Raw genomic sequence first — 26,029 nt, forward strand, 5'->3', positions numbered from 1 at the left:
GAACAAATTAATCTCACAAATAATAAACTCACAATTCCACATAATATAAGCAGAGATGACTTTTTGGATTTCCTTCATAATACATTTTATTGTGATTTATTTTTCCCACATTAAGGGGAATTAGTTCTTAAACTAGAATCCCTGAAGTCTACAAAAAAACAAAACAAAAGACGCTGATGGAGAGGTGTGAAGGAATTGAAGGTGGGCCAGGATTATGAGTTTTTTCGTAGGCTTCAGAGATTCTAGTGTTAAAGTGGGTACTAGTTTTGCACATAATAATGCAATAATGTTGAATCCAATTGAAAGGCTTCAAGTTTAGTCTGGGAGAGTTATTGTGAAATATAGGTGTTACCTTTCATATGGAAAAACAGTAATCCCTCCTCCATCGCGGGCATTGCTTTCCAGAACCCCCCACGAAAGGTGAAAATCCGCGAAGTAGAAACCATATGTTCATATGGTTCTTTTTATATATTTTAAGCCCTTATAAACTCTCCCACACTGTTATAAACATTTTCCGCACAATTATACAGCATAAACCCTTTGTATTCTCTTAGATATTAGGTAAGATTTATTGAAATTATGTATGTAAACACAGTTTATATACAGTAAAACCTAAATATTATTTTAAAGATATCGAGCATCTCCGATATCACATATGTTGCAGCCATTACGACAGACAGGCCACCAGCAATAAATACGTACAATGCAAGAAAAATTGTATACAGTAAAATGTGTGTACAGTGACACTAAACTATGTACATGTAATAAGTACTGTACGTAGATAATTAATTATGGTTACTCACCAACAATGACACGACGACTTGTCCGATAACGATGAGTTTAATTTTACTGCACAACAAAGGATAGCGTTACAGCTCTTCTAAAGGAGCCTCTTCAGGCGACTGTGTAGCACCGCCGTTGTTCTTCTTCCAGCACTCTTCAATCCAAATCCCTAAAGCAGATTCCATCCAGACTACTGACTTATCATGTCCACTTGCTACTCGTTTTGCGCCCTGGTTAAAGGACACTGCGGCCGTAGATCTTATATGCTTTTCCTCCTTTTTAAATAAAAAGGATCGTGGACTCATTGATGCCGTAATGGTGTCCTGCAGCGGTGTAGCTGTTCCCTTCCTTCAACATATCCAAAACTTTTACCTTTTCTGCAATCATTTGCATCTTCTGTTGGCGCTTGGACACGGCCCCTGAAGCAGTAGCAGGAGCACGTTAATGCTGAATGAGTGAGATGAGACTTCCTGGTTAATGCAGCACTCCGTCGCTGAGCCAATCAGCACACAGGAACTTAACTGTGTGCTCTGATTAGGTAGCTTCTCAGTCATCCGCCAATAGCGTCCCTTGTATGAAATCAACTGGGCAAACCAACTGAGGAAGCATGTACCAGAAGTAAAAAGACCCATTGTCCGCAGAAACCCGCAAAGTAGCGAAAAATCCGCGTTATATATTTAGATATGCTTGCATATAAAATCCGCGATAGAGTGAAGTCGCGAAAGTCGAAGCGCGATATAGCGAGGGATTACTGTAGAACTAAAAGTTCTCTAATGACCATGCTGGTTTCAGCTGTGATTAGAACTATTTTTAAAATCTCTATTTGACAATTAATGCCATAAATTGCTTAGCCCACCTCCCCACTTTCATTAGACAATTTATGAATTCCTGTTCCCAGTCTCAAGTTACAGGTCTGCCAAAATTTCACTATAGATAATTAAGGAATGTAAAACAAAACCAACTCACCGACAATGGGAGTATACTTCTACTCTATCCTGATGAATCTTCACAATTAGCCAAAAATTTGGCATTAATGGGTAATGCTGATCTTGTTCATTCATTGTAGTACCTTCACACTCAGAGTCACTGCTTCCACCATCATAACCTAAATAAATGGAAACAGGTGTAAATAGTAATAAACGGACTTATAGTATAACGTATCCGGAAAGTTTTTCAGTAAACATATTTTATCAAAATAGAGTTAATTGCTGTGCAGTGCAATTTATGAATTGCATTTATTTAGCACTCATTTCAGACCAGAGGTGTAAACGTCCAAGATTAAAGAATTTAAAATAACTGTGATTGCCTTTACTACACTATTGGCATGTAGACTTATCTTGCTAAACTGGAATCCTAACTCTCCCCTTTTAAGTCAGTGGATAACTGAAAAAAATAAAATTCTCACTTAGAGGATCTGTGCTGAAATTTTTCAAAACCTGGCAGGATCTGATAAATAACATTCTAGAATAAGCTTTTAAAGCACTGAGGAAACAGATTCTCTCCCCATTTTCTTTTTCTTCTCCATTTATCTATATTCACTTATTAATTTATCTATTTACTTATTTTTACTAGGTTTAAGTTTTATTCTGCTGCCCATGCTCTCTTTCTCAGGGGTGGGGGCTGATTTGTTTTCAATCCTATTCTTGTAAAATTGATCTGTTTTATATGGAATATTGTGTGATTTCAATAAAATCAAAATTAAAAAAAAATATAATAAGATTGTCCATTGCTAGGTATTCTCTGTCTGCTAAGAGACTAGCAGTTTAGTTCTGAACCTTTCTATATGCACTGTAATATGCAACAATTTAAGAGTCTGTGGCTGGTCAAAAGTAATCATATATACAAGAACAAGAACATTCTAGAAATTACAGAAATGAGAATTATACTGTAGCTTGAAACTATCTCTCTACATGACAGTGGATAGGACAATACTGTATTAAGTAAATACAGGATTATAGGGAGTAAATTCAATAAGCTTGTGGTCTGATATGCCCTTAATGGATCCATAGGGATGTGAAATGTTTACACCTGCAGAACAAATAATGATTAGTATATTTCCTAATGTATGAAGAGGAAAATATGACAGAAGAAGCTGTCGTATACAAAACAGTAAGACCAGACTTCAGATATAAAACTGATGACAAATTTTGGAAGGTGATAAACCATGACTAACAAAACTGGAAAAACACTAAGTTTTATAGTTAACACTTCAAAGGAAGTAATCTGTAAAAAGCTATTATCTGTAACTGACAAGTGTTCATGTAATATGATAGAAAGGCCACCACCCTTAAAATGTAACTTGGGCTTTATGAAGTATTTGGAGCCAAGGATAAGCGTGTTCAGGTGTATACAGACATTGGCTTTTCTCAAATTTCACGGAGTCAAAGAAAGTCTAGTTTATTTCCAAGAGACTAAGAGAACTTTGCTTGTTAAAAAGTTAAAAAAGGGAAAAATCAACCTAATGAAAATTTGATTCTGCCGTTGATGATGAAGTTCATTTTAAATTTTATTACACCAAAATGAAGGAATGCAACTATAAAGAACACTGTTTACATTATTATTCTGGGTAAGATGCTATAACCAGGGCAAGGTTGTAAACTTCAGGAGAGGGTCGAGCACAACAGTTCAGATGCAGAAGTTTGTATGATGTGTGGGTAAAAACCATCACACAGTAATTGCTAAAATTGCCAGGGTAAGTGATGCTGTAACACCAAAGCATTAGGTACGACAAGGCAGTAAAACAACCTTTTTGAAACAAGCTTGGTAGCCAATAAACCAGCTAGAAAACATAAACTTACTCACCCAGTGAAAGCATACAAGTGGAAACGGGGCTGAAAAAGAGTCACGTTACACCAGTAAAAGTAGACTACTGTAATCCCATGTTTGTAGACATACAAATCTGTCACTTTGCTTACCAATCTTTCTACTACACCCTGAAACAGGTTGACTATGCAAATAGCTAATACAGTCAAAGTATTCCAGAGGAATCCAATGGTAGTTTATTTTGGGTTTATTTTTGTTTATTTAGGCAAACAGTAACAGCTGCAACAAATAGTCAGAAAGACAAAAATGCCAATGTGTTCTTCCTCCAATCAGAAATAATAAATCTCCTTGATTCAGCAAAGGTTGTCTTGACTGCAGCACTGTTAGAAGAAAACTGATATCTTTCATGTACTGTTATTTCAAATTTGGTCTCCAAATTAAAAATATGGATGTGCTAATTAATGGAACTTTGATCTTCCCTGGTTTAAATTCCAAGCAGTAACAAATGTTATGAGAATGAAGCTTGTTTAGTAATTAGATAGATATTTGGTATATTATAATAGAGACCACAAGCATCTCTGGGTTAGTCAAAACACATCATGTTGTAGGTTAAGCCTGTACCACCTGTCTGGTTACACTGTATTTGGAGGAATTCAGTACATGCTTAAAGAATGATGAAGTAAAAGGCAAGGTACCACAAGTGTCAGCTCATAATATTCCCTTAGCACATGAACGCTGCAAATCACCAAAAACTTGTTCTGAGACAAAAATCCAAAGACAGAATACAACTTAGTCAATCATTGCTGCCACCAACTACTTGATGGAATATCTTTTCACAATTAGAAAAGGTGGGGATGGGAGGACTGGAGCACATATACAGCAGCCAGCCACAGTACTGCTACAGATGCTATGGGATATTTATATGGACTCGAAAGGAGCCACAGATGGATGGTTTATGTAACGTAATATGACATTGAAACTGGCAGAGTTTTTACTAAAACAATGTGCTCAAATCAATTTGTCATTGCATTTGTTTTTGTGAAAACTGGGGTAAAAGATGTAAAATGTTTACTCTTACAGCACAGGATTCAAATGAACCTTCTATTTAAAATTTTACTTCACACACACACACATATTATATATATATATATATATATATATATATATATATATATATATATATATATATATATATATATATATTATATATATACACATACACACACAGCTAAACATTAATAGCATATTTACCGAGCATATCAGAGTCTAGGCTCCCTTGGCTTGAAACCACACTTTGAACACGACTTGGTCTTAGCTTCCCAGAGACTGTAGGAAAAGTTAATAAATAAGAACCAAATTAAATCATAATGAATCTGGCACAAATTAAATATGGAATTTTGTTCATATGCCTTTAAAGTCTAAAAATCTGGCTAGGAATATACAATGTAGTACATGAATCTGATACTAATAAGCTTAGTTCTTGTAATTCTTGAGTTTATGAGTGAGTTACAACCTTGAAACCTGCTTCAGAATACTGAACAAACACTTCATATAAATACATGTTTAAATTATTATAACTGAAATAAACATTATAACATTTAAATGTATACAAAACAGATAACTCACACTGAGCTGTTGACTGGACAGAATCAGCCAGACTAGTAGTGGAAGGAGTTTTAGGTGGAGGAGTACATGTGACCTCTTTCTCGATATTGCTAGAAAGATGCATGAGGCCAGGAGTAGATTGATTGATCTCAGATTTCAAACATTCTTCATTCCATTCCTGGTCTAAAAACGTATTTAACTGTGAAGAAGCTGTGGTATTATACAAATCAGTCTTCTCAACTTTGTCATCTTTTGAAATAACACTTTTGCTTTCTTTTTGGGAAATATTACCACAATCTAATGATTCAGTTACAACACTGGAGAACTCTGAAGCTGTTGTCTTTTCTGTTGCAGAAACCTAAAAGCAGAATAATATGCATTTTTTCCTTAAATTATTACCAATTTAGACAAAAATAAAATTAATATTTAAACAGTTTGGCAATCAATGGAGATATCAAAAAAATAAAATGAAATACCCCTTGATGATAAGAGACCCAGGGTTATAAAGAACTGTTGAGGTAGAGCCCATATTCCCTCTGGGTGCATCTTCTACCAACATTACATACAAAGTTGAGAAACTATGGGGTTGAGGGAAATCTGTTTGTAATGGTCCTAGACCTGATGTACTGTGATGGCCAGTTTAATGACAAGGGAGATACAGGAGAAGCAAGGAGTAAGAGATGTGAACGGCAGCATATAAACATTGAAAAGCCTTACCTTTGAATGTGAAACTGGAAGTGATAAAGCAGAGATAAACAGCTTTATTAAACAATATTTAATGAAGTGAAAATATCATATTAGGGTTTGTTTTAGGACATGTTATTATTAAATGAATTCTGTCAGCTTCCATGTGTTTTGTTATAATTAAAGTAAAAAATGCAAGTCATTTCTGGACTAGAGAATGCATAAAATGTTTTCCCTGCAAATTAATGATAATCAGTTGTTCAGGTTATGAAAATCACATTGCGAGGGGGTCTTCAGGAATGGATCACCTTCATAATAATAATTCTTTGCATTTATATAGCGCTTTTCTCACTACCCAAAGCACTAAGCAATTGCAGGTTAAGGGTCTTGCTCAAGGGCCCAACAGAGCAGAGTCCCTATTGGCATTTACGGGATTCAAACCGGCAACTTTCTGATTGCCAGTGCAGATCCCTAGCCTCAGAGCCACCACTCTGCCACTCATGAAGTGGGGGAGGCCTATGCACCTTTTTGTAAAAAGTTGTTTTGGTAAACAATGTAGTAAACAATGTACCAAAGCAAAATCGTATCTTCCATGAATTTAACTGAAAAATACACTGAAAGGTACAATGAAAAACCCACTCACAGAATCTTTACCATTTTACTGCCCCTTGATGAACATTATGTGTTTTGGGGCAATAAATATTCTCCGCTCTGCCAAAAGTATGGCATGCAAAATTTCAGGAAATAATATGAAAAATTAAGTTTTATTTACAATACCATGCTTGTGATTGTTGCTCATTCTTTGAGTATAGCCAAGACAAAAGTATCCAGCTAAAGCTAATGTGTAAAAAGTTGAGGTATAGTGAGAAAGTGTAGAAACGTGATGCAGCACAAGCAAGTATTACCTCAACTGTCTACCAGAGTTGGGAAGACAAATGATGCATTAATCAAGCCCTTACAACTTTGTACAGCTCGAGTATGGCCTAGAAGATATGAAGCAAATGCAACATAGAAATGAAAAGCTTTGACTGAATGTCTACTATCTTGATCACTTTTTAATTTTAAAATAACTATTATCTTGCTTTTATACAGCTAGGAAATGAAGAGATAGATGAAATGACTCTCATTTTTATTGTTTGCTTATAAAATTACTTGTGTAACAACATATGAAAATTGTACTGTTAAAATTAGTAACATAACTTTAAGAATAAGTGCAATATAATAATGCAAAGTTCTTAAAAAAATACACTGAACACGAGTATTACAATCAGTAATACTATCAACCTGGTTTAAATAAGTAATAGAAATACGGAATTGAAATATACTCTGGATAATTTTGCTACTGCTAAGTGTAGAAAGCCTTAATTGTTATATTACTTACCAAAGAGTTTTGTACTTTATCTTGTTCTAGATTATTTGTTAATTTTGTCTCCTCCAAAGCAGATGGGCTCTGATTATTCTGTTGAGAGGTTCCGACCATTTTGTTAAATCCCAAACTACGCACTACCTGCTGTGATTTTATTGTGCAATCCTCTAGATGGTATCCTGAATTGACTGGTTTATTATCTACAACACTTTTGGCATTTTCCAATCTCTGAGCATACAGCCGACTCACAGACACATAGTAAAAACTGTCACTTTCTTCATTTAATAAATACCCTGATAGTGACATTCTACTGAACTCCTGTAAGAAAGGAAAGAATTATTAATGTTCAACTCCAGATTCGCAATGAATAGTACAAAATACATTGTTAATGTTAATGTTGTATTCATTTCTAGTTATATTTTTCTATAAGTATTTATTAATGTCATTCAACATAAACATATGGCTACTGCTTTTTAGCTATACTCTATTTTTTATAAATTACTTTGTGAAAGTATTTTGTGTTTGCATTAATACTTTGTGAAGCCAATTTAACTTAAACGTTAAAACAGATTTTATCTTAATCTTTGTTAGATATAATATTATTATTCTTTTATAGTAAATTGCTTTATTAATATCTCACCTCCTTAAACTTTGCCAACGACTGATCTGGACCAAACACAAACTGCAGTGGAATAACCTCAAAGCGGCAGTTTTCCCGTTCCTGCGAGTTATATACATGATCTGCAACTTTTTGTAGTATCAATTTGTTTATGACCCTTAAATGGCGCATAGCAGAAACAATCTCATCTTCCAGGACCCACCGGATCTGTGATGATTGAGAAAAAAATGCTATATAAAAAGTACCCAAGCCACTCTTCACGTTCACTGAAAGCAGAAGTGGATTACATTCCCATGTTTATTTCCACAAGCAAGTTCTCTAATTTGACTCAAGAGGTTTTACGCTAAAAAAGATACCCACTTTTTTGTAAACTGGATTTCTTTCTCCTCAATTTTAAGACCATGGTATTTTGTCATTTTTATTCAATTTTTATTTATAAAAAGCTTCTATTTGAATACTAGATTTTTTTATAAGACATGTTTTCTCTAATTAGTTGCAAATATACAAAAGTTTATTCAAACCCCATAGTGTAACCTTGATCCAACTTAGTGTTGTAAGTTTTTAGTTTCAGAAAAAGTTTACAGACATATCCATGTTTTCTCTTCTCTCTTTATCTCTCTCCTTATTTTCATACTGGGTGGTCAATGTATATGATGAAAAACCAATTAATGATATTGTGAGGTTTCTGAACCCTTTTAGGACACCTACCCCATCCAAACCCACAACCCCAAGCCCCCAACCACAACCCCAGGGACAACACGCAAAGGTGCACCTGCCGCATATGTTGAGGACTGCGAGGCAACCACAGGTTCGCAGCGCAGCAGCTGAGCACCGCAGAACCAACTGCAAGTCGATCAAGATCACTCTATACGGTCCTGTCACGATGGGTGATGCAAGGGACATTATAATTGCAGGAAACAGTATAACTTGGCAAATGACCAGGCCCCGACTATGCCTGTTTGTTGTGTCTGTGTATAGGAGAGTGGTAGCTACTGCTGCAATAAATAACCCTGCTATTCCTGTTTCAAGTTGAATAAAGCTGGTTTTTGCTAAAGTACTGAAACTCAGACTCATGTCTGGGGTGCAAGACAGTGACTCACGCGTTACAATATGCAATAATGGGGGATACTTTAGGAGAATTTTCTCTTATATTGCAATAAAGATGAGATCTCATGTATCATGAATTTGGATTTTTGGAGCTATTTTTGTTTATCTTTTTACCCTTCACTAAATATCTTCTATAGTTATATTTATTATCTTTCTCGCTTCCCTTTCATTTTGGCAAATCCTTATATTATTATAAATTATATTTAAGTATTTATTGTTTAGTAGTGATATAGTTGTCCTCATGTTGTACTACCATTGCTTTGCTACAGTAACTGGTTGCTAAGGGATGGTTACTGGAAGTTTTTCAATGTGCTGGGACTTAAAAACATAGTACACTGAAGGTAATTGTCCAAGATTATATATGTTAGTGATGCTTGCTTATAAAATAAGAACAAACACCTCCTTCACATGCATTTTCTTAGGACTATGATTGTTTCCGAAGAGAATAATCATCTTTTCCACTTTCCTGTCTGTCTATAGACTTTGATTATTTATTATATTATATATATATATATATACACATATATATATATATATATATATATATATATATATATACACACAGTGCATCCGGAAAGTATTCACAGCGCATCACTTTTTCCACATTTTGTTATGTTACAGCCTTATTCCAAAATGGATTAAATTAATTTTTTTTCCTCAGAATGCTACACACAACACACCCCATAATGACAACGTGAAAAAAGTTTACTTGAGATTTTTGCAAATTCAAAAAAAAAAAAAAAATAATTACGAAAGCACATGTACATAAGTATTCACAGCCTTTGCCATGAAGCTCAAAATTGAGCTCAGGTGCATCCTGTTTCCCCTGATCATCCTTGAGATGTTTCTGCAGCTTAATTGGAGTCCACCTGTGGTAAATTCAGTTGATTGGACATGATTTGGAAAGGCACACACCTGTCTATATAAGGTCCCACAGTTGACAGTTCATGTCAGAGCACAAACCAAGCATGAAGTCAAAGGAATTGTCTGTAGACCTCCGGGACAAATCTGGGGAAGGTTACAGAAAAATTTCTGCTGCTTTGAAGGTCCCAATGAGCACAGTGGCCTCCATCATCCGTAGAAGAAGAAGTTCGAAACCACCAGGACTCTTCCTAGAGCTGGCCGGCCATCTAAACTGAGCGATCGGGGCAGAAGGGCCTTAGTCAGGGAGGTGACCAAGAACCTGATGGTCACTCTGTCAGAGCTCCAGAGGTCCTCTGTGGAGAGAGGAGAACCTTCCAGAAGGACAACCAGCTCTGCAGCAATCCACCAATCAGGCCTGTATGGTAGAGTGGCCAGACGGAAGCCACTCCTTAGTAAAAGACACATGGCAGCCCGCCTGGAGTTTGCCAAAAGGCACCTGAAGGACTCTCAGACCATGAGAAAGAAAATTCTCTGGTCTGATGAGACAAAGATTGAACTCTTTGGTGTGTAGGCCAGGTGTCACATTTGGAGGAAACCAAGCACCACTCATCACCAGGCCAATACCATCCCTACAGTGAAACATGGTGGTGGCAGCATCATGCTGTGGGGATGTTTTTCAGCGGCAGGAACTAGGAGACTAGTCAGGATAAAGGGAAAGATGACTGCAGCAATGTACAGAGACATACTGGATGAAAACCTGCTCCAGAGCACTCTTGACCTCAGACTGGGGCGACGGTTCATCTTTCAGCAGGACAACGACCCTAAGCACACAGCCAAGATATCAAAGGAGTGGCTTCAGGACAACTCTGTGAACGTCCCTGAGTGGCCCAGCCAGAGTCCAGACAAAGCATACCACATCATCTGTAAAATACGGTGGAGGCAGTGTGATGGCTTGGGTGTGCATGGCTGCCAGTGGCACTAGGACACTAGTGTTTATTGATGATGTGACACAGGACAGAAGCAGCCGAATGAATTCTGAGGTGTTCAGAGACATACTGTCTGCTCAAATCCAGCTAAATGCAGTCAAATTGATTGGGCGGCGTTTCATGATACAGATGGACAATGACCCAAAACATACAGCCAAAGCAACCCAGGAGTTTATTAAAGCAAAGAAGTGAAAAATTCTTGAATGGCCAAGTCAGTCACCTGATCTTAACCCAATTGAGCATGCATTTCACTTGTTGAAGACTAAACTTCAGACAGACAGGCCCACAAATAAACAGCAACTGAAAGCCGCTGCAGTAAAGGCCTGGCAGAGCATTAAAAAGGAGGAAACCCAGCATCTGGTGATGTCCATGAGTCTAAGATTTCAGGCTGTCATTGCCAGCAAAGGGTTTTCAACCAAGCATTAGAAATGAACATTTTATTTCCAGTTATTTAATTTGTCCAATTACTTTTGAGCCCCTGAAATGAAGGGATTGTGCTAACAAAATGCTTTAGTTGCCTCACATTTTTATGCAATCGTTTTGTTCACCCTACTGAATTAAAGCTGAAAGTCTGCATTTCAACTGCATCTGAGTTGTTTCATTTAAAATTCATTGTGGTAATGTACAGAACCAAAATTAGAAAAAAGTTGTGTCTGTCCAAATATTTATGGACCTAACTGTATATACCTGGAAAAACTCACTACTATGAAAAGAAAAATCAAAAAAGCAATTTTTTTTTGAATATATATGCAGACAAATATACAAATGTATATGTGTGTCAAGACTTTTTAAAGGCTCTGAAATATTTTAATATATTTAATATTTTTTAATTTTAATTATCAGAAACTACAAACATATTTCACAAATATACCTCATCCATTGTAGCCAACACAGCTTGTTTATGAGGAATTGGAAGCTTGGAGAAAGGATCTCCTCCAATCACCCTGTTAAAACAAACACACAAATTATAAAGCATAATTTCAATCATCTAAAATTATGCAAGTAATCAATAACCTAAAGGACACTACAGCAATGCACATGTTTACTACTATGCAAGCAAGTCTAACATTGCCATTGCAATGTATTACTTGTTTTCTGTATAAGGGTCATATGGGTTCCAATTGTTTTCATAATGTTCAGTCTTAAGTTTTTGTTTTTTTCAGCCTCTTAAATCGTAACTCCAATGAAATGCAGTTTGGCTCGCACAAAGACTGTGGATAGTATTAATGATTATTTTCAACATTTAGAGATAATCATTTTTTTTAAGTACATACCTATTTAAAAAAAATAAAATAATACAACTGGAACATACAGAATTGAAAAGGGTGAAGGTCGCCAATATAATGATCAAATTGATTCTGAATTCAGAACATGTAAAGACCATGTACAGAGGAGATTATCTTTTCTCATGTTATACTAATAATGACGTGAAGTGTATAATGTGTGGAGACTTTAGTCCAAATATCAAATAAACATGTGCGCTTTTATTCAAAAATATAACCAAAGAAAAAAAATCATTCAATTTGCATGTTTCTGTCAATGAGTTAAAAACATAAGCTCAAATGTCAATTAACAGGAAGTTAATATGTATTCTTGGCGTAGAGGTAAGAACTACTGCCTTATAACTCAAAGGTACCGGGTTTGAGACCGGCGCACCGCGTTTTGAGTAGTGAGCTGCTATTCACTATAACATTACTAATAACAAATAAAACAACATCACCAAATTTCACTCAAATCCGTCAAGGCATTTTGGAGACTTTGGGGTATTTAGCTTTTCTGTTGTGCAGGGTTTTTTAGTCCTAAATATTGGTATATCGAAATGCCCGTTCTAAGATAATACCTACTGCCCTAGATGTACCATCCTGCCAAATTTCAGCTTTTCAGCTAAATGGGAAATAGTGTACTTGATGATGAGTAAGTCAGTAAGTGAAATTTGTATTATACATAATTGTATAGAGCGATATATAGATAATTGTTACCTATCTTCTCCTTCAGAAGGAAGTCTATCCATGTTCTGCATGAGTTCTTCATCAGAAAGGTAAGATGAAGGCTGTGCTGGTGATCTGTTTAATGAAACACTGCTCTCTGACGTATACCTGGCACAGAAAAAACAACAAACATCTCATCTGATACATAATAATATTAATTACAGCAATACTAAATGCAAATAAAGAACTGATACACCACAAACCAAGGCATTAACATAACCATAAATAAATACAGTAATCTAATAAAGTGAGGCTGTAGTCCTAGTCCATACCCAGGAACAAATGGCACAAGGTAGGAATTCACTTAAAACAAAGTACTTTTTCCAGTCGCATGTTGGCAGAATTTATTTCTTACAGACATATACAATATTGCAGAGAATTTATACTCCGTGCATTGCAATTATCATGCAATACTGTTTATATCAGTCCAGTGGAGAATTGGAAGCAGTTACAATGGTATAAGAAGTATTTAAAGTAATATTCTTAGAATGAACAGACACATTTAAAAAAAAAAAAACGAGTATCTGTGAGCTCGGCTCTGGTACCTTTGATTTTGAGCCTTCTTTGCTCAAGGACCCCAAACTCTACATAAAACATTTGTATTAATTTTTTAACACATGTCAATAGATATCTATATTTTTTAATAAAATAAATACAGCATAATTATTATTAAATGGTTAAATGCACAGTGCATGCAAATGTAGTAAAAGACATCTGTAGGGTTAGGAATGAAGCCATATTATTTTAATAATAAAAAAAATTAGGTAACACTTTAGTTTAGGTACTACAAAAATGCATTTATGACTCCTTATTCATTACATTACTTAAGTAACCAGACCTTAACATATACTTCTTTGTATCTTCATAAACTTTCAAAGCATCAGTAAAGTGTATAATTATCTCTGCTACAGATTTTAAAACTCCAGAAAAAATGTTCTAAAGACTAATTTATTCCTGATTGGACATATATCAGTTTACTTAAGAAAAAAACATGCATAGCTGCATGTTTTGTTTATACAATATTAAAACATTATACCTTTTATGATGTGTATCTGCAGATATCATCTCAATTTCCAGTGGTAGTGTAAGAACGAAGATATCAAGAGTCACAGATAAGTCATTCAAATCTACAGACTGAATTGATTCTGCATTCTCCAAACATGTTATCACTTCCCCTGAAATAAAGAAGTTTACAAAAGACAATCAAACTATGATCTATAACATACATTAATAAAATCATCATTTGGACAGATAAAATATGCAAGTACACACAGACATAGGTTATAATACTGTCTGAATAGATGAATGTATAAAAATCAATTTTTCTGCTTTGGATGGAAACAATCAAATCTGAATAGTTACTAAAGGACATCAGAATTGTAACCTGAGGCTTAAGAGGTCTAACGTTTGTTGTTTTGTTTTTTTTACTTTCTTTTTATAAACTGTATACTTTGTGACCTGTTACACTCTTATATTCAACTGAAATAAATGAATATGAAAGACTTAAATAATTAACATGCATTTTGAAGTTCTGTTTTCATATTTAAATTTATTTAAAAGTACTCTAACCATTAATTGCTGACTGGATTACCATTACAGTTGATCAAAAATCTACAGTTACTTTAAAATGTTCTCACCCAGACAAGTAGGTAATGTCTGCATTGGCATAGAACCATGGCAATTCTTTACATTGATAGAACATGTGAGGTGCACAAAAAGAGGAGGCAGCTCATGTTGTGGTTCTTCGGGTTCCAGAAATGAATCTCCTTCCAAAATGCTGAAAGAATCCTCATCCTGATTGACAGTATTAGAGTCAGACAGAGAACTGTTTCCAGGTAATTCACGGTCCAAGCGTTCTAGGTACTCAACTTCAAGATCAGTGTCACTTTCTGTCACAATACAACAGCCAGACACATTTTCTGAAAGCAATGAAAGAAAAGAAAAGTTCAATATATTTCTAAACTAATGAAATTAAAAAAACACTGTCAGTGTGTATCTGAAAAAAGGCTACATCTGAGTAAACAAGAGTGTGAGAGTTTCATCTTCAACAATGAACATCTTCCAGAAAATTCAAAGTATTTTGATTAAAATTATCTTTGGTTGACTCTGGTTTGAATAAGTAGCATGCCATTGTAATGTTCGACTTTTTGAAAATAAAATATATATTGTGACTGTTTGTTATGGCTCAAGAGAACAACAACTCTTAAAGTCTACCACAAAAATCTTAGCTTTTTATGTGCTGTACGGAAAAAAGACTACATATAAGTTGAAGTTCATGAGCCTAGAAAGACTTTGGAGTTTTCTGAAATAATGTTTATATCATATGTCAGTGATTTATCCTATGATTTAAAATGGGGATTTAGCAGTGCTTGATCCAAGGCAAGAAAATGCTAATATAAAATTAAGTCAATATTTTATTATAAGAAATGGCTCCCATAATAAAATAAGAGCATGTATTTTTTATCTGTAAAGTTCACCATTTTTACCCAGTACTAACTGAAATGACACTATTTATTGGACAATACTCACCGTCCTCTGTTGCCAGCTCTGCCTCAGACACCTCCATCTCATCGCTGGGTCTCCTGTGTACCTCTCCTCGATCCACACCATCCTCAATACAAAAAGAAATAAATAAATGAAAAATTAATATTAGTTAAATCAAAGTAACAGTTACTATTAAAATAAGACATCTACAAGCTTTTTTACGCAATATAAATTGTTTTCACAGAAAAGAAAATCTCATTTCTTAGTCTATTTATACTTACCTCCTTCTTTTGTGATGTGGGACAGTAGAAAAAGTAATGAGGGTTTGAAGGCACTATTTTGAAATATTGTGCTCCGATTTCTTGAAACTTGTCCTAAAAATACATGCATGTATTTTGAAAATGGAATTAAATACTGACTCAAAACAATGAGCCAAAAGAGTTACTTTTTAAAAATACCACAAAGCTTAACAATCATTACAGAACCTTGTAATACCCAAGTTATATTCAAAAGCCAGAGTAGTGTCTAAAACACATTTTAGGAATTAATTTTTACTAAAAAGTAACACATGAACATTCATTTTGTTAATTATTGGCCTTTTATTGTATTTCCTATAGTACTGTACTTGTTTATTTTTGCACTTCAAACCATACTGTACAACACAATAATTAAACATTCTTAATTATTAAGGGCTTTTTTTTTGCTTATGTCTCTTGTTTCTGGACTAACCTGAATGATTTGATGCAAATCAGGATAAAGCTCACATTTCTGATTTGTGTGCAAAAGTGAAAGTGGGAATTCAGGATATCTTCTGTGTGTTTCCTGTACTTCAGATATAAGAGGTGAAGCAGGATTAGAGAGTCTTCCTCGAGACTCTGCTTCACTGACATCTTCCGTCTCTACACTAGTAAAAAAATAAACAAGTATACAGTTAAGCAATCACATTCACCCTGTTTCATAAAAAGGCAGAATTAAATTATTTTAGCACAAAAATTAAACATACAAGTGTTTGTTCTTATAAAACTTACCACTTTACCAGAGTTTCCAATACTTTTACATACAATGACCAATCAATAAAGCAAAAAGACAATCAATTGACCTACTGGAATGTCTCTGGATTGAGAAAGTAGATTTTCTAAGGAGATCCTCATGAACAACAGAATAATATACAATACAAATTAAACACAACCTAACTTGGAATCAAGCAATGTAATAGCATGGTTACGATATTAATGTGGTAGGATAACCCAGAGCGAGCTGTAAGTTAGTCAAAAGAAAAGGTAGTGCCTTTGAATACCCCAAAAGGAATGTATTACTCTGTATGGGAAATATATGTAAAAATCATGCTTAAAAAAATAAAAGGGAAGTTAGAGACACAATGCTTGACTGTATAGACTTTGTGAAGTGTGTCATCTCCATTCATACATCAAAAAGGTAGTAGAAATGGTGGAGAACTTCAGGTTTCTGGACAGCACATCCTTTTTTGTTACAGAAAGTTCATCACAGATTGTTCTTTTTGAGACAATAACAAAAGTTTGCAAGGTCACATAAAGCAATGACCACTTTCAACATATCTATAACTGAAAAAGCTTTGATCTTCCCCATTACTGGTATAGCATGCTTACTGCATATTTTTATTTACTAATTTACTTATTTACATAATTTAGAGAGTTTGTTTGATGAAAATGCCAAAGTTTTCAAGCACAAATTATTACTATCTTTATATAAAGTTTAGTTCTATTTATATGAGCTTTCCTAAATCATTTTTTGTGCAACTGGTTGTGCTATAGCTGGTAGGTAAACTTAAACTTTAGTCTGTATAACCCTAGATATAAGACTACTATATAAAAGTTATTAACATATTTAAAAAGAATATATATCTCATACCTGGAAGTGGAAACAAGTGGTCCTCTATCAGATCCCTCTTCGTCTGGTTCATTCACTCCAACCGTGAATGTAGTCTTTGTAATAGGTGGAATTTCATCTAAGGACACAACTGGATGGTCAAAACTTTCTTTAAAGATTTTGATATGGCCACACAAGGTCTGCAGAAAAGTTGTGATTTCAATTTCCTTTAGGGACTCCTCACAGTAATCCATTGCTGTCAATATATCCTGTGAACTTATGTGGTATGATTGTTGTAAACTACGATAAACACCTGAGGGGAAAAAATGACATGCATATAGAAAAAATTGCCACTGTCATATTGTATCTTGCTATTCCAAACACAAGAAAATTTTAATTTATGTATCTCATTTGGGGTCAAACTGAGCAGAAGCCTATTGCAACAGGAACAAGCATGTCATATGTCAATCCAGCAAGAGGATTCTTCATTATTTTCATTGCATGTGATTCAAAAATAAAGTTTTGATTGAAACATAAAACACTTACCTTGTGTGTTGCTTTACATCTACTGCTACATGTATTTTACCTTATTATTTCTGTTGAATTTACACTAAGCAGTATTACTCTGTATTTGTTGTAGAAAATTAAACTCTTCATTTTCAAGGAAAACCTGCTTACATAATATTTGTGTTCGCATTTACTTGCTCCCTTTGGATGAATTACAATTAGTTGCAGAAGTGATATTAGATTTTAACATTATCAATTGAAATAAAACAACTAAAAAATAAGTCCCAATAATCTGGAAAAGGCACTTGTGGCGCTTTCTCATAGTTTTATTAAAGTTACTTAAATTTAAAGAACTTGGTGGCCATATACAAGAAGGGTCAAAGTAGGCTGTATTTCCTACGCAAGCTCAGATCTTTTAGTGTCAGCAGCACTATGTTGCGGATATTCTATGACAGTGTGGTTGCCAGTGCCTTTTTCTTCACTGTGGCATGCCGGGGGAGAAGCATGAAAGTGGCAGACATCAAGAGACTAAACAAACTAATTCAGAAGGCTTCCTCTGTGGTAGGAGAGAAACTGGACAGCTTAGAAACTGTGGCAGATCAGAGAATGTTGTCTAGGCTTTGGTCTATTATTGAAAATGCTAATCACCCACTTCATAGTGTTGTGGTTGGACAGAGGAGCGTTTTCAGCAGTAGACTGACTAGCATCAAGAGCTCCACTGAATGTCACAGAAAATGCTTCATCCCCACAGTCATCAGACTCTATAACTCCTTTTCCGGTCACTCACCCATACTTTAAGCTATTACCCTTTTTCTTTATTGGATATCCAGGTACATTTTTCAAGTACTTCAAATATGCAACATACTATCTGTTCTTGTGCAATAAACTGTCTGCTCTTCCCATGAGAATAACTTTATTTGTTCTCAAAATGTACAATATTAACTTAAGGTGCAACACTCTGCACTCTAGTTTGATACTTACATTTATTATGCTCTATTTATATTTACATGATTACTTTATACTTGCTCTTAGTGTAACATGTCCTTTGTCTGTTGTAAAGTTGTAACATAAGTAATTTCCTTCGGGATTAATAAATGATTTTCTCTAAAAAAAACAAACTTCCATTCAACAATTTATATATTTTCAGTGTCTGTAGTCCTACATTTGTTTTACATTTATAAAGTTTTCATTTAAACTTCTGTCAAAAAATGTTTTTGTTATCTAAATGAAAAATAAAGCAGCCAATATGCAATTATTATTATTTCATTGTACCCTACTCTCAAGTCCCGACCCATATAACAAAGCAATTTATTCTGATGTCGTGAAACATATATTTCTGAATTACAGAAAACTTTATTTTCTGTAATTGACTTGCCTTTGATTTCATTCACTACTCTTTTTGATAAAGGTATACCTTGAATTGTATTAATACTGTTTTCAGTTAAATAAAATCTTAAATCAACAGTGTACCTGTCTAGCATGTGGTATGTTAAAGGTTTACATAAATAAACTGTAGTTGCCACATTCAACATTTTTGAGTTACCGGTATAATGTATTTATTATATTATTTGACTCTGCTTACTAAAAAAAATAAAACAAAAAAGGTTTAAAATATTGTTACTGGTTAATTATTCTAAAGTAATTAGAAACTCTAATCATACCTTTCACATAGCTTTGATGGTAGTGTTCCTGTAGTAGGCTGCAGTAATTGGTCAGAACTTTGTATTTGTGAGAATGTGCCAAGAGATCAGTCCAAGAGGTACTGGTACTACGCTCCTGGTACATTGACCTATAAAAACAAAAAAGTATAATTGACAAGGAAAAGCTTCAATCTGTGTCTATGGAAAAACTTTACAATCGATTTTTAGTACTAAGTAAAGAAGAACTGAGAGAAAATAGAAGTACTTTAGCTTGTTTAATAAATTAAACATTAAGCTGTACAGAGGAAGAAAGCAAAAACAAGCAACATAAAAGCCCACAAAGAAAAAAGCTATGAAAAATAGGGAATTTTCATCAAATTAAACCATAAACGTACAATTCTCGTACTCAAGCAACAGTCTATTTTCAGACTTCTTTCGTTCTGCCAATAAGATAAATTATGACTTTAACTTATGACATCAATATTTAAAAAACTGCACAATTTTATTTGAAATCCAATTATAAATTTATATCTAAATTATATTTTTTGCTGCTAAAAATTGTGCAACACAAATGACCAAACAAATCTCTGAACACAGAATCTGAGAGCTAGAAATGTGTGCAAGAGAAAATATTTACTTCTAAAAACTCATATCATATCAAAAAATGCTTATAACTTTAATTTTGATGATCAGAACTGTTTTTGCAACTTTGACACAAACTCCAGGAAACAGAAGTCACATTACAGAGGAGAAGTCATCACATATAGTGAAATATATCTAGACAACACCTTTCTTTTCTGCTAAATTACAGGGAATAAGGTTTGACCTTTATTAAAATTTATAGTTTTCATATACTGCAGAAAAATAGCTTGAAATAGCTTGAAATGCAAATGTTCATTAATTGCTTTAAATAAAAATTACCCATGTACACCAATGACATTTTGTGGACACTTCAGGATCTGTGCAAGATGTTTTATCAAAGGCTGATACCACATCAAATGCAAGCCCAATACAACACTGATTGACAAAATCAGTTAGTCAGGTCAGATATACATATGAAAAAATACATGCGATTTTCTTGGAAAGCATGTGCATTGTACCTTCTCATGCCACCATGCGTAGCAGTGAGTGTGTAAGAGCAAGAGTACAGAAAGCATGCATCTCCTTCTTTCTCATGCCACCTCACACCCGGGCAAGTATTTAGGATAAAGTCAGTGAACATATTAGTATATATAGTTCTAGTTGTTTGTGTTACTTGTTACTAAAAGCAATAACCTGTGTGATGGTAAATCTTTAGCTCTTATAATAATCTCCTAAATTCAATACTAAACTAAATTAAACTTGCAAGGGCTCTTTTTATGTCCGAGTAGGTGCCAGAACACAGAGACAAAACAGCTTCAAACAATGTACACCACCCTTACAGGGGAGTCTTTGGGCACGGGGGAGCAACAACAGACAAGCTGTGAAGAAAATCAAGGCTTCTGTGTCAAACCATGCATGCACTTAAAAATGTATAACTGAAAAGATTTATCTCTGCAGTTGGATGAAACAAAAATAACATAAATCTTGAAAAAGCATTTAAATCTAATTCTGTACATTTCTGTGGGCAATTCTTCAGATAAAAGTTAAAGGGGACAAATAATACATAAGTTTGCTCCACCTTTATAGGACAAAAAGGAGAACAACCCATGCTAACTTGCATTCATGTTTTATGTTATTTTCCCGTCTGTAAAAATGAATATAATCACATTCTACTATCAAATGATAAATAAAGTGTTTTACTTTGTTCATTACAGCAAATATGTTTGGAGTATTTGTTGAAAAATAGTCTATTGCCACGTCTGAGCCACAAATCAGGAAAGTAAAGTCTGATTTAGAAGAGAAATCCCACACTGGCAACTCTGAATTAGTCCTATGCAAATGTGGGTGTAAGACTCCATTATGGACTGGCAACCAGTCTAGGATTGTTTGCTATCATGTGTTAGAAAAATAGATTTTGGCATCCCATAACCCTAAAACAGATTGACCAGGTTTGAGAATATTATGTTTATCATATATTCTAATTACACTTACCGCTATATAATTGTAACAGATTTTAATTCCTAATCAAGAAAAAAATCACTTGAATTAATTTATATCAGTTTCTGTAAACGTTTCAAAAATTGCGGAAATGGATTTCTGGGATCTGTGCAAAATCTTTAGAATAACCTGGAATATTAGTTTCAGAAAAAAATCCAAAACACTGGAGAATTATGTAATCAAGACTCTTGGTGATTCCTTGTGATATGCACCTTTAGGTTTGCAGCAGCATTATAAACCAATAATTGAAAATAAATACATAATCTAAATATACATGAATGAGTCATATTATGTACATATCACAAGAGAATTTATACGCTGTTTTCACAATAAATCTATTAAACTGTCATACACAAGCAAAATATGTTATTGCAATTTTTAAAATACATACAAAAGTCCATTATTAATTAACTATTGGGGAAATGTTTCATATTCACTTCTTTTCATTTACTTTTATATTTATTTAAAAACAACAAAAACGTTTTTCCCTTTTTCTCATGTAACATTTTCTCATGAGTTACTGTACATCTTCTAAAAATGTTGACTTATCAATATAAGAAGGAGGGGGGACAAACTGACTGCAGGACATGTGAGTAAAGCAGCCAAAATGACAGGATAATTCGGCTAAGGCTTCTTCTACACAAAATTCTCTTCTTCTTCAATTACATCAGTTTCCAAGGCTTCCTGATTACTTGACGTTAATATGATAATGCTTTAAAATATTTGTTTTCATATCAGTCTTTTTTTTTTTTTTTTTTTACCCCTAACCTTGTGAAAACTGAAATGAACCAAACACACAGTTTAAACATACAGGGCATTCTGCATTGTAAATGCTACAAAAGTGCTTAAGGATGGCTGAGCGCCTTCTATAGGAAGGTTGATGTATCTTGTTATGTTAAGTAGCAATAAAATGCATTGTTTCTGGCATAAATAATCTGAATACAATGTACAACTGAAATATCATAATGAATAATATTATAATACTACAGTGTATCAGTTTATCACAAAATAACCATACTGTCAAATCTCTAGAATGATGTATTTGACAAAAATCAGCAAAACTACAATGAGATATCTGCACTGACATACTGTACAACACAACAAGCCAAATTATTTCAAATCAACAATGTTTAATGTCCCACAGTAGTGATTTATTATAATCTACATTTTGTATTGTAATAAAATACAAGTATAAAATTACTTGTTTCATTTTTATTCAACTCAAAGGGGAAAAACAGATTAAGATACCTGTGATTTGTAAAATAATAAAAAAAAAAAAGTTAATGAAGGATAAGGCACAACACACACTAAACACAATACTCTAGAGCGGTCGTGCTCAACCTTTGGTACAAGCAGCTGTTAGGTGGTACTTGAGGACCTCCCTCAAGTACCACCAAATTAGGGAAACAAAATTGGTTTCACAATGGCCAAACCCCAAAATCCATCCTCAGCAGCAATTCAGTTCCACCACTCTGTCTTATTTGGAACTTTATTGCCAGGCAACACAGTTACTAGGAATTTCTCTCTGTGTTACATCCATAAACATAACAAAGTAAATACAATCAACAACACAATATACAATACAAGACTCCATCACAATATTATATACAGTGGTACTGAAAAATGTATCACACAAGACAAAAATATATAAAACAATATGCCAAATTAGAATTGCACTCCTGCCCAGTATGTCTTATTAAATAAACATAAAATACATCTAATTTAGATTGAACCAAAAAGTTTATAAATCAGGAAATGACAGGGATGAAATAGAGACTGTTTAACCATAATGACTGAAGTAGGAAAGAAATCATTTGTATGTCTAGTAGTTTTTTCCATTACTGGCTGGTAACACACAGGTGAGTGTAGTCTTTGAATATATTTTCAACACGTTTCCTGATCTGTGATGTATACAGGACATAAATGGAGTCCATTTTCATTGCTGCAATTTCAACACATTTCCTGATCCGTGATATTAATCAGTTGGAATGCAATGAATGACCTAAAATGGTGAAAAGGTAAGCAATAAACTACCAGAGTCACAATTCAATCAAACTGTGAAGAGGAGACTTTGTCCAGTCTGAAGTAGTCCACAGCCGGTATTTCAAGGCCTTATTTTGTTCTTTAAGGAATAGTTTTCTTACTGCCACTTTGTGCTGCAGGTTTGACAGGGAAAGTCTCCTCTGAGACTTTTTTTTTTTATTATCACTGTTAAGTTGTGCTGGAAGCTGTTGTGCTGTTAGATGCCTCTCATGCAAGCGGACCCTCAGAAACTTTTCTTCTGATTGGGTTATGACTTTGGGTCTGCCAGATCTCTTCCTATCAGAGTTTCTTCCAGTGGTCCTTTGATTGTACTGACTGACACATTGATTTTTTTTTTTGCAATTTCTCTAAATGAAAGGCCTAAACGTCTAAGGGTATTAATGCTCTGTCTCATTTCATTTGTTAATTGCCGTTTTCGTGCCATTAACACCGGAATATTGTCCAAGTAGTACTTCAGAGGGTGTAGTAACATAGTCTGTTGCAACTCTGCTTTAGGACAGATAGAGGGTTTTTAAGTAACCAAAAGAAGTTGGGACACCTGTGTAAATTGTTTGCTTCAATTTACAATGTTTAATTTACTTTAATTGCTGCAGAACATCTGTAGCTGAGATGTCATGGACAGAATGCAAAAGTAATGTTTAGGATGATGACTAGTATATTACCAGGATGGGGTAATATACTGTATAAAGGATTGGCTTAACACAAGTTAAAATAATGTATATTTAGTCAGCCTAGAGAGACAGGATCTTCAATTAAGAAGGAACAGCCCAGATGGCCAGAATGGCTGAAGCTTGGGAGTATTTGAGATTTGGTCACAGTTGTTTTGTTGAATCATGGCAGACCTGGAAGCTGCTTCACAAATAAATAAACAGATATAATGCCAAGTCTTGGTTCAGACTTTCCTCTCAACTTCCTCTCAGCAACAGCAGAAATGAGGATTCCCTGGGGGAAAAAAGAGTAAGACTCCCAAGTGGGATGCCTTTTTGTGGATTAGGTGATTGCCTTTACTACACTAATGGACAGTTTTGTTCGAACTTTTTTATTTGTTTGCTTCCCCCTTTTGAGAAAAGAAGAAGAGTGACCTGGGTTTCTGTGATGTTTTGGGGTCTGGGTACTTCTGAACAAAATCCAAACAGATACTTATTAAATTTTACAATTGCTGAAAATTTCTGATTTCTAAAGTAATAGATTAAAAAATACAAAAGTATATTTTAAACATTTTAACCAATTTTTATATTGTATTAGTTTCTAATGGGTACCTACAGAAAACAGCAATTGTTTAAAAGTAAAAATCTAACAAAAACTCTTAATTTAACAATTCTTCCTCCCATCTAATGCACTTGAATAGCTTTGGATATACTGTATTTTTCTCTGAGCTAGTGTTTAAAGAACCATCACCACGGAAAAAAAGTACATGCCTTCAAACACCTTCAGAAGCTTAGAAAAAGCATGTGAGCTAGAAGCTATTAATCATGCTACCTGTATTTCATCTGCTGATATAACTCCCAGGAATCAGCATCTTGAGGTCTATTCTCATTTAAAACAAAAATATTAAATATTAAAAAAAAACACACAGAAAAGACGCTTACCAGTATATTAATTATGAATTAAAATTTTAAGTAGAAAAGGAAACCCATGTAGATCTTTTATATAAAATCAATTAAAAGATAGTTTAATGATGTGAATGATATGGCAAACACAAAATAATCCTGCCCTCTGGCGCAGCAGACGATATTACTGTATTTTTTGCTTATGCTGTAGGTATTAAGTCAATATTATAGTCAGTTACTTAATATTTTTGTGCAAAACATGTTCTTTTTATAATCCTAAGAAGTCTAAAACTGTCTTAGTACATTGGGAAAAGATGTATGATGACCTGATCCATTCAATCAAAAATCGTGATTTTTTAATTTTTTTATTTTGATATCTCATTTTTTACCCAATTTTGTCAGAGAATTAAATGGGATATAATTGTGGAATTGCTCATTCTTCCTTAATTATCATTATGTTACTCAAAACACTTTAAAATACAGAATATTTTTATGTCTTAGTAAAATTTAAATTAGAGAATATGCATACCTAAAATAGATGTCTCGGTGCTTTTCCACCCGGGGATTAACTAGCTGCTCTCGCAGCAAATCAAGAGAACAGTTATAAATATACACAGGACAGCGTGGTTTGTTTTGGTCATTTCCTTCTAACTGAGATCCTTGGCGGCTAAAGGTAATATGCATATCCCTTTTTTGTGGCTCTGCAAACTGGATGCTCTCTTTACTATTTCCCACTGGAGAAAAAAAACCAAAAAGAATTGTCTATTAAAAAATACCAGTATAATCTTATCATAATGTTACTTAAATAAATATGAAAACAATGAAAATGTTTCTCTTAGGCATTAGAATAGCTTGAGAAGGAAACTTTCACCAACCCAGAAAATTTTGTGGTCTATATTTAGAATTATCTGAGGCCTAATAATCATCTTGCCAACATATTTAGAACAAAAGAAAAAGTACTGTGTATAAAAGTTTGATATATTAAGATATAATAAATTTAAAAATGTATAAGACCACCACAACAAACTTAAGAAAAATTACCCCATATAATTTTTTTTAAGTCCCATAAATACGGTGGAAAAATAAAAAATACTTAAAACAGTAGACAGCTTCAAT

General features: G+C 34.1%; 1 protein-coding gene across 4 annotated transcripts in view; it reads right to left on the minus strand.

The window, feature by feature from the left end:
- The window catches only part of szt2 (SZT2 subunit of KICSTOR complex), a 382,417-nt gene that overhangs the window by 232,919 nt on the left and 123,469 nt on the right, over window positions 1–26,029 (minus strand). For 3 of the 4 annotated variants that reach the window (XM_051933248.1, XM_051933247.1, XM_051933245.1), the window contains exons 26-41: window positions 25,443–25,647; window positions 24,843–24,890; window positions 19,263–19,390; window positions 17,137–17,407; window positions 15,979–16,153; window positions 15,531–15,623; window positions 15,295–15,376; window positions 14,403–14,684; window positions 13,802–13,940; window positions 12,757–12,873; window positions 11,649–11,721; window positions 7,842–8,027; window positions 7,217–7,519; window positions 5,173–5,509; window positions 4,798–4,872; window positions 1,750–1,888 (exon numbers count right to left, since the gene is read on the minus strand). In XM_051933248.1, coding sequence (XP_051789208.1) covers window positions 1,750–1,888; window positions 4,798–4,872; window positions 5,173–5,509; window positions 7,217–7,519; window positions 7,842–8,027; window positions 11,649–11,721; window positions 12,757–12,873; window positions 13,802–13,940; window positions 14,403–14,684; window positions 15,295–15,376; window positions 15,531–15,623; window positions 15,979–16,153; window positions 17,137–17,407; window positions 19,263–19,390; window positions 24,843–24,890; window positions 25,443–25,647 — 2,653 coding nt within the window. The remainder of the gene's footprint in view (window positions 1–1,749; window positions 1,889–4,797; window positions 4,873–5,172; window positions 5,510–7,216; window positions 7,520–7,841; window positions 8,028–11,648; window positions 11,722–12,756; window positions 12,874–13,801; window positions 13,941–14,402; window positions 14,685–15,294; window positions 15,377–15,530; window positions 15,624–15,978; window positions 16,154–17,136; window positions 17,408–19,262; window positions 19,391–24,842; window positions 24,891–25,442; window positions 25,648–26,029) is intronic. The other variant, XM_051933246.1, reaches the window with a different exon arrangement.

Source organism: Erpetoichthys calabaricus, chromosome 10, assembly GCF_900747795.2.
Source record: "Erpetoichthys calabaricus chromosome 10, fErpCal1.3, whole genome shotgun sequence".
In the NCBI taxonomy this organism is placed as follows: Eukaryota; Metazoa; Chordata; class Cladistia; order Polypteriformes; family Polypteridae; genus Erpetoichthys; species Erpetoichthys calabaricus.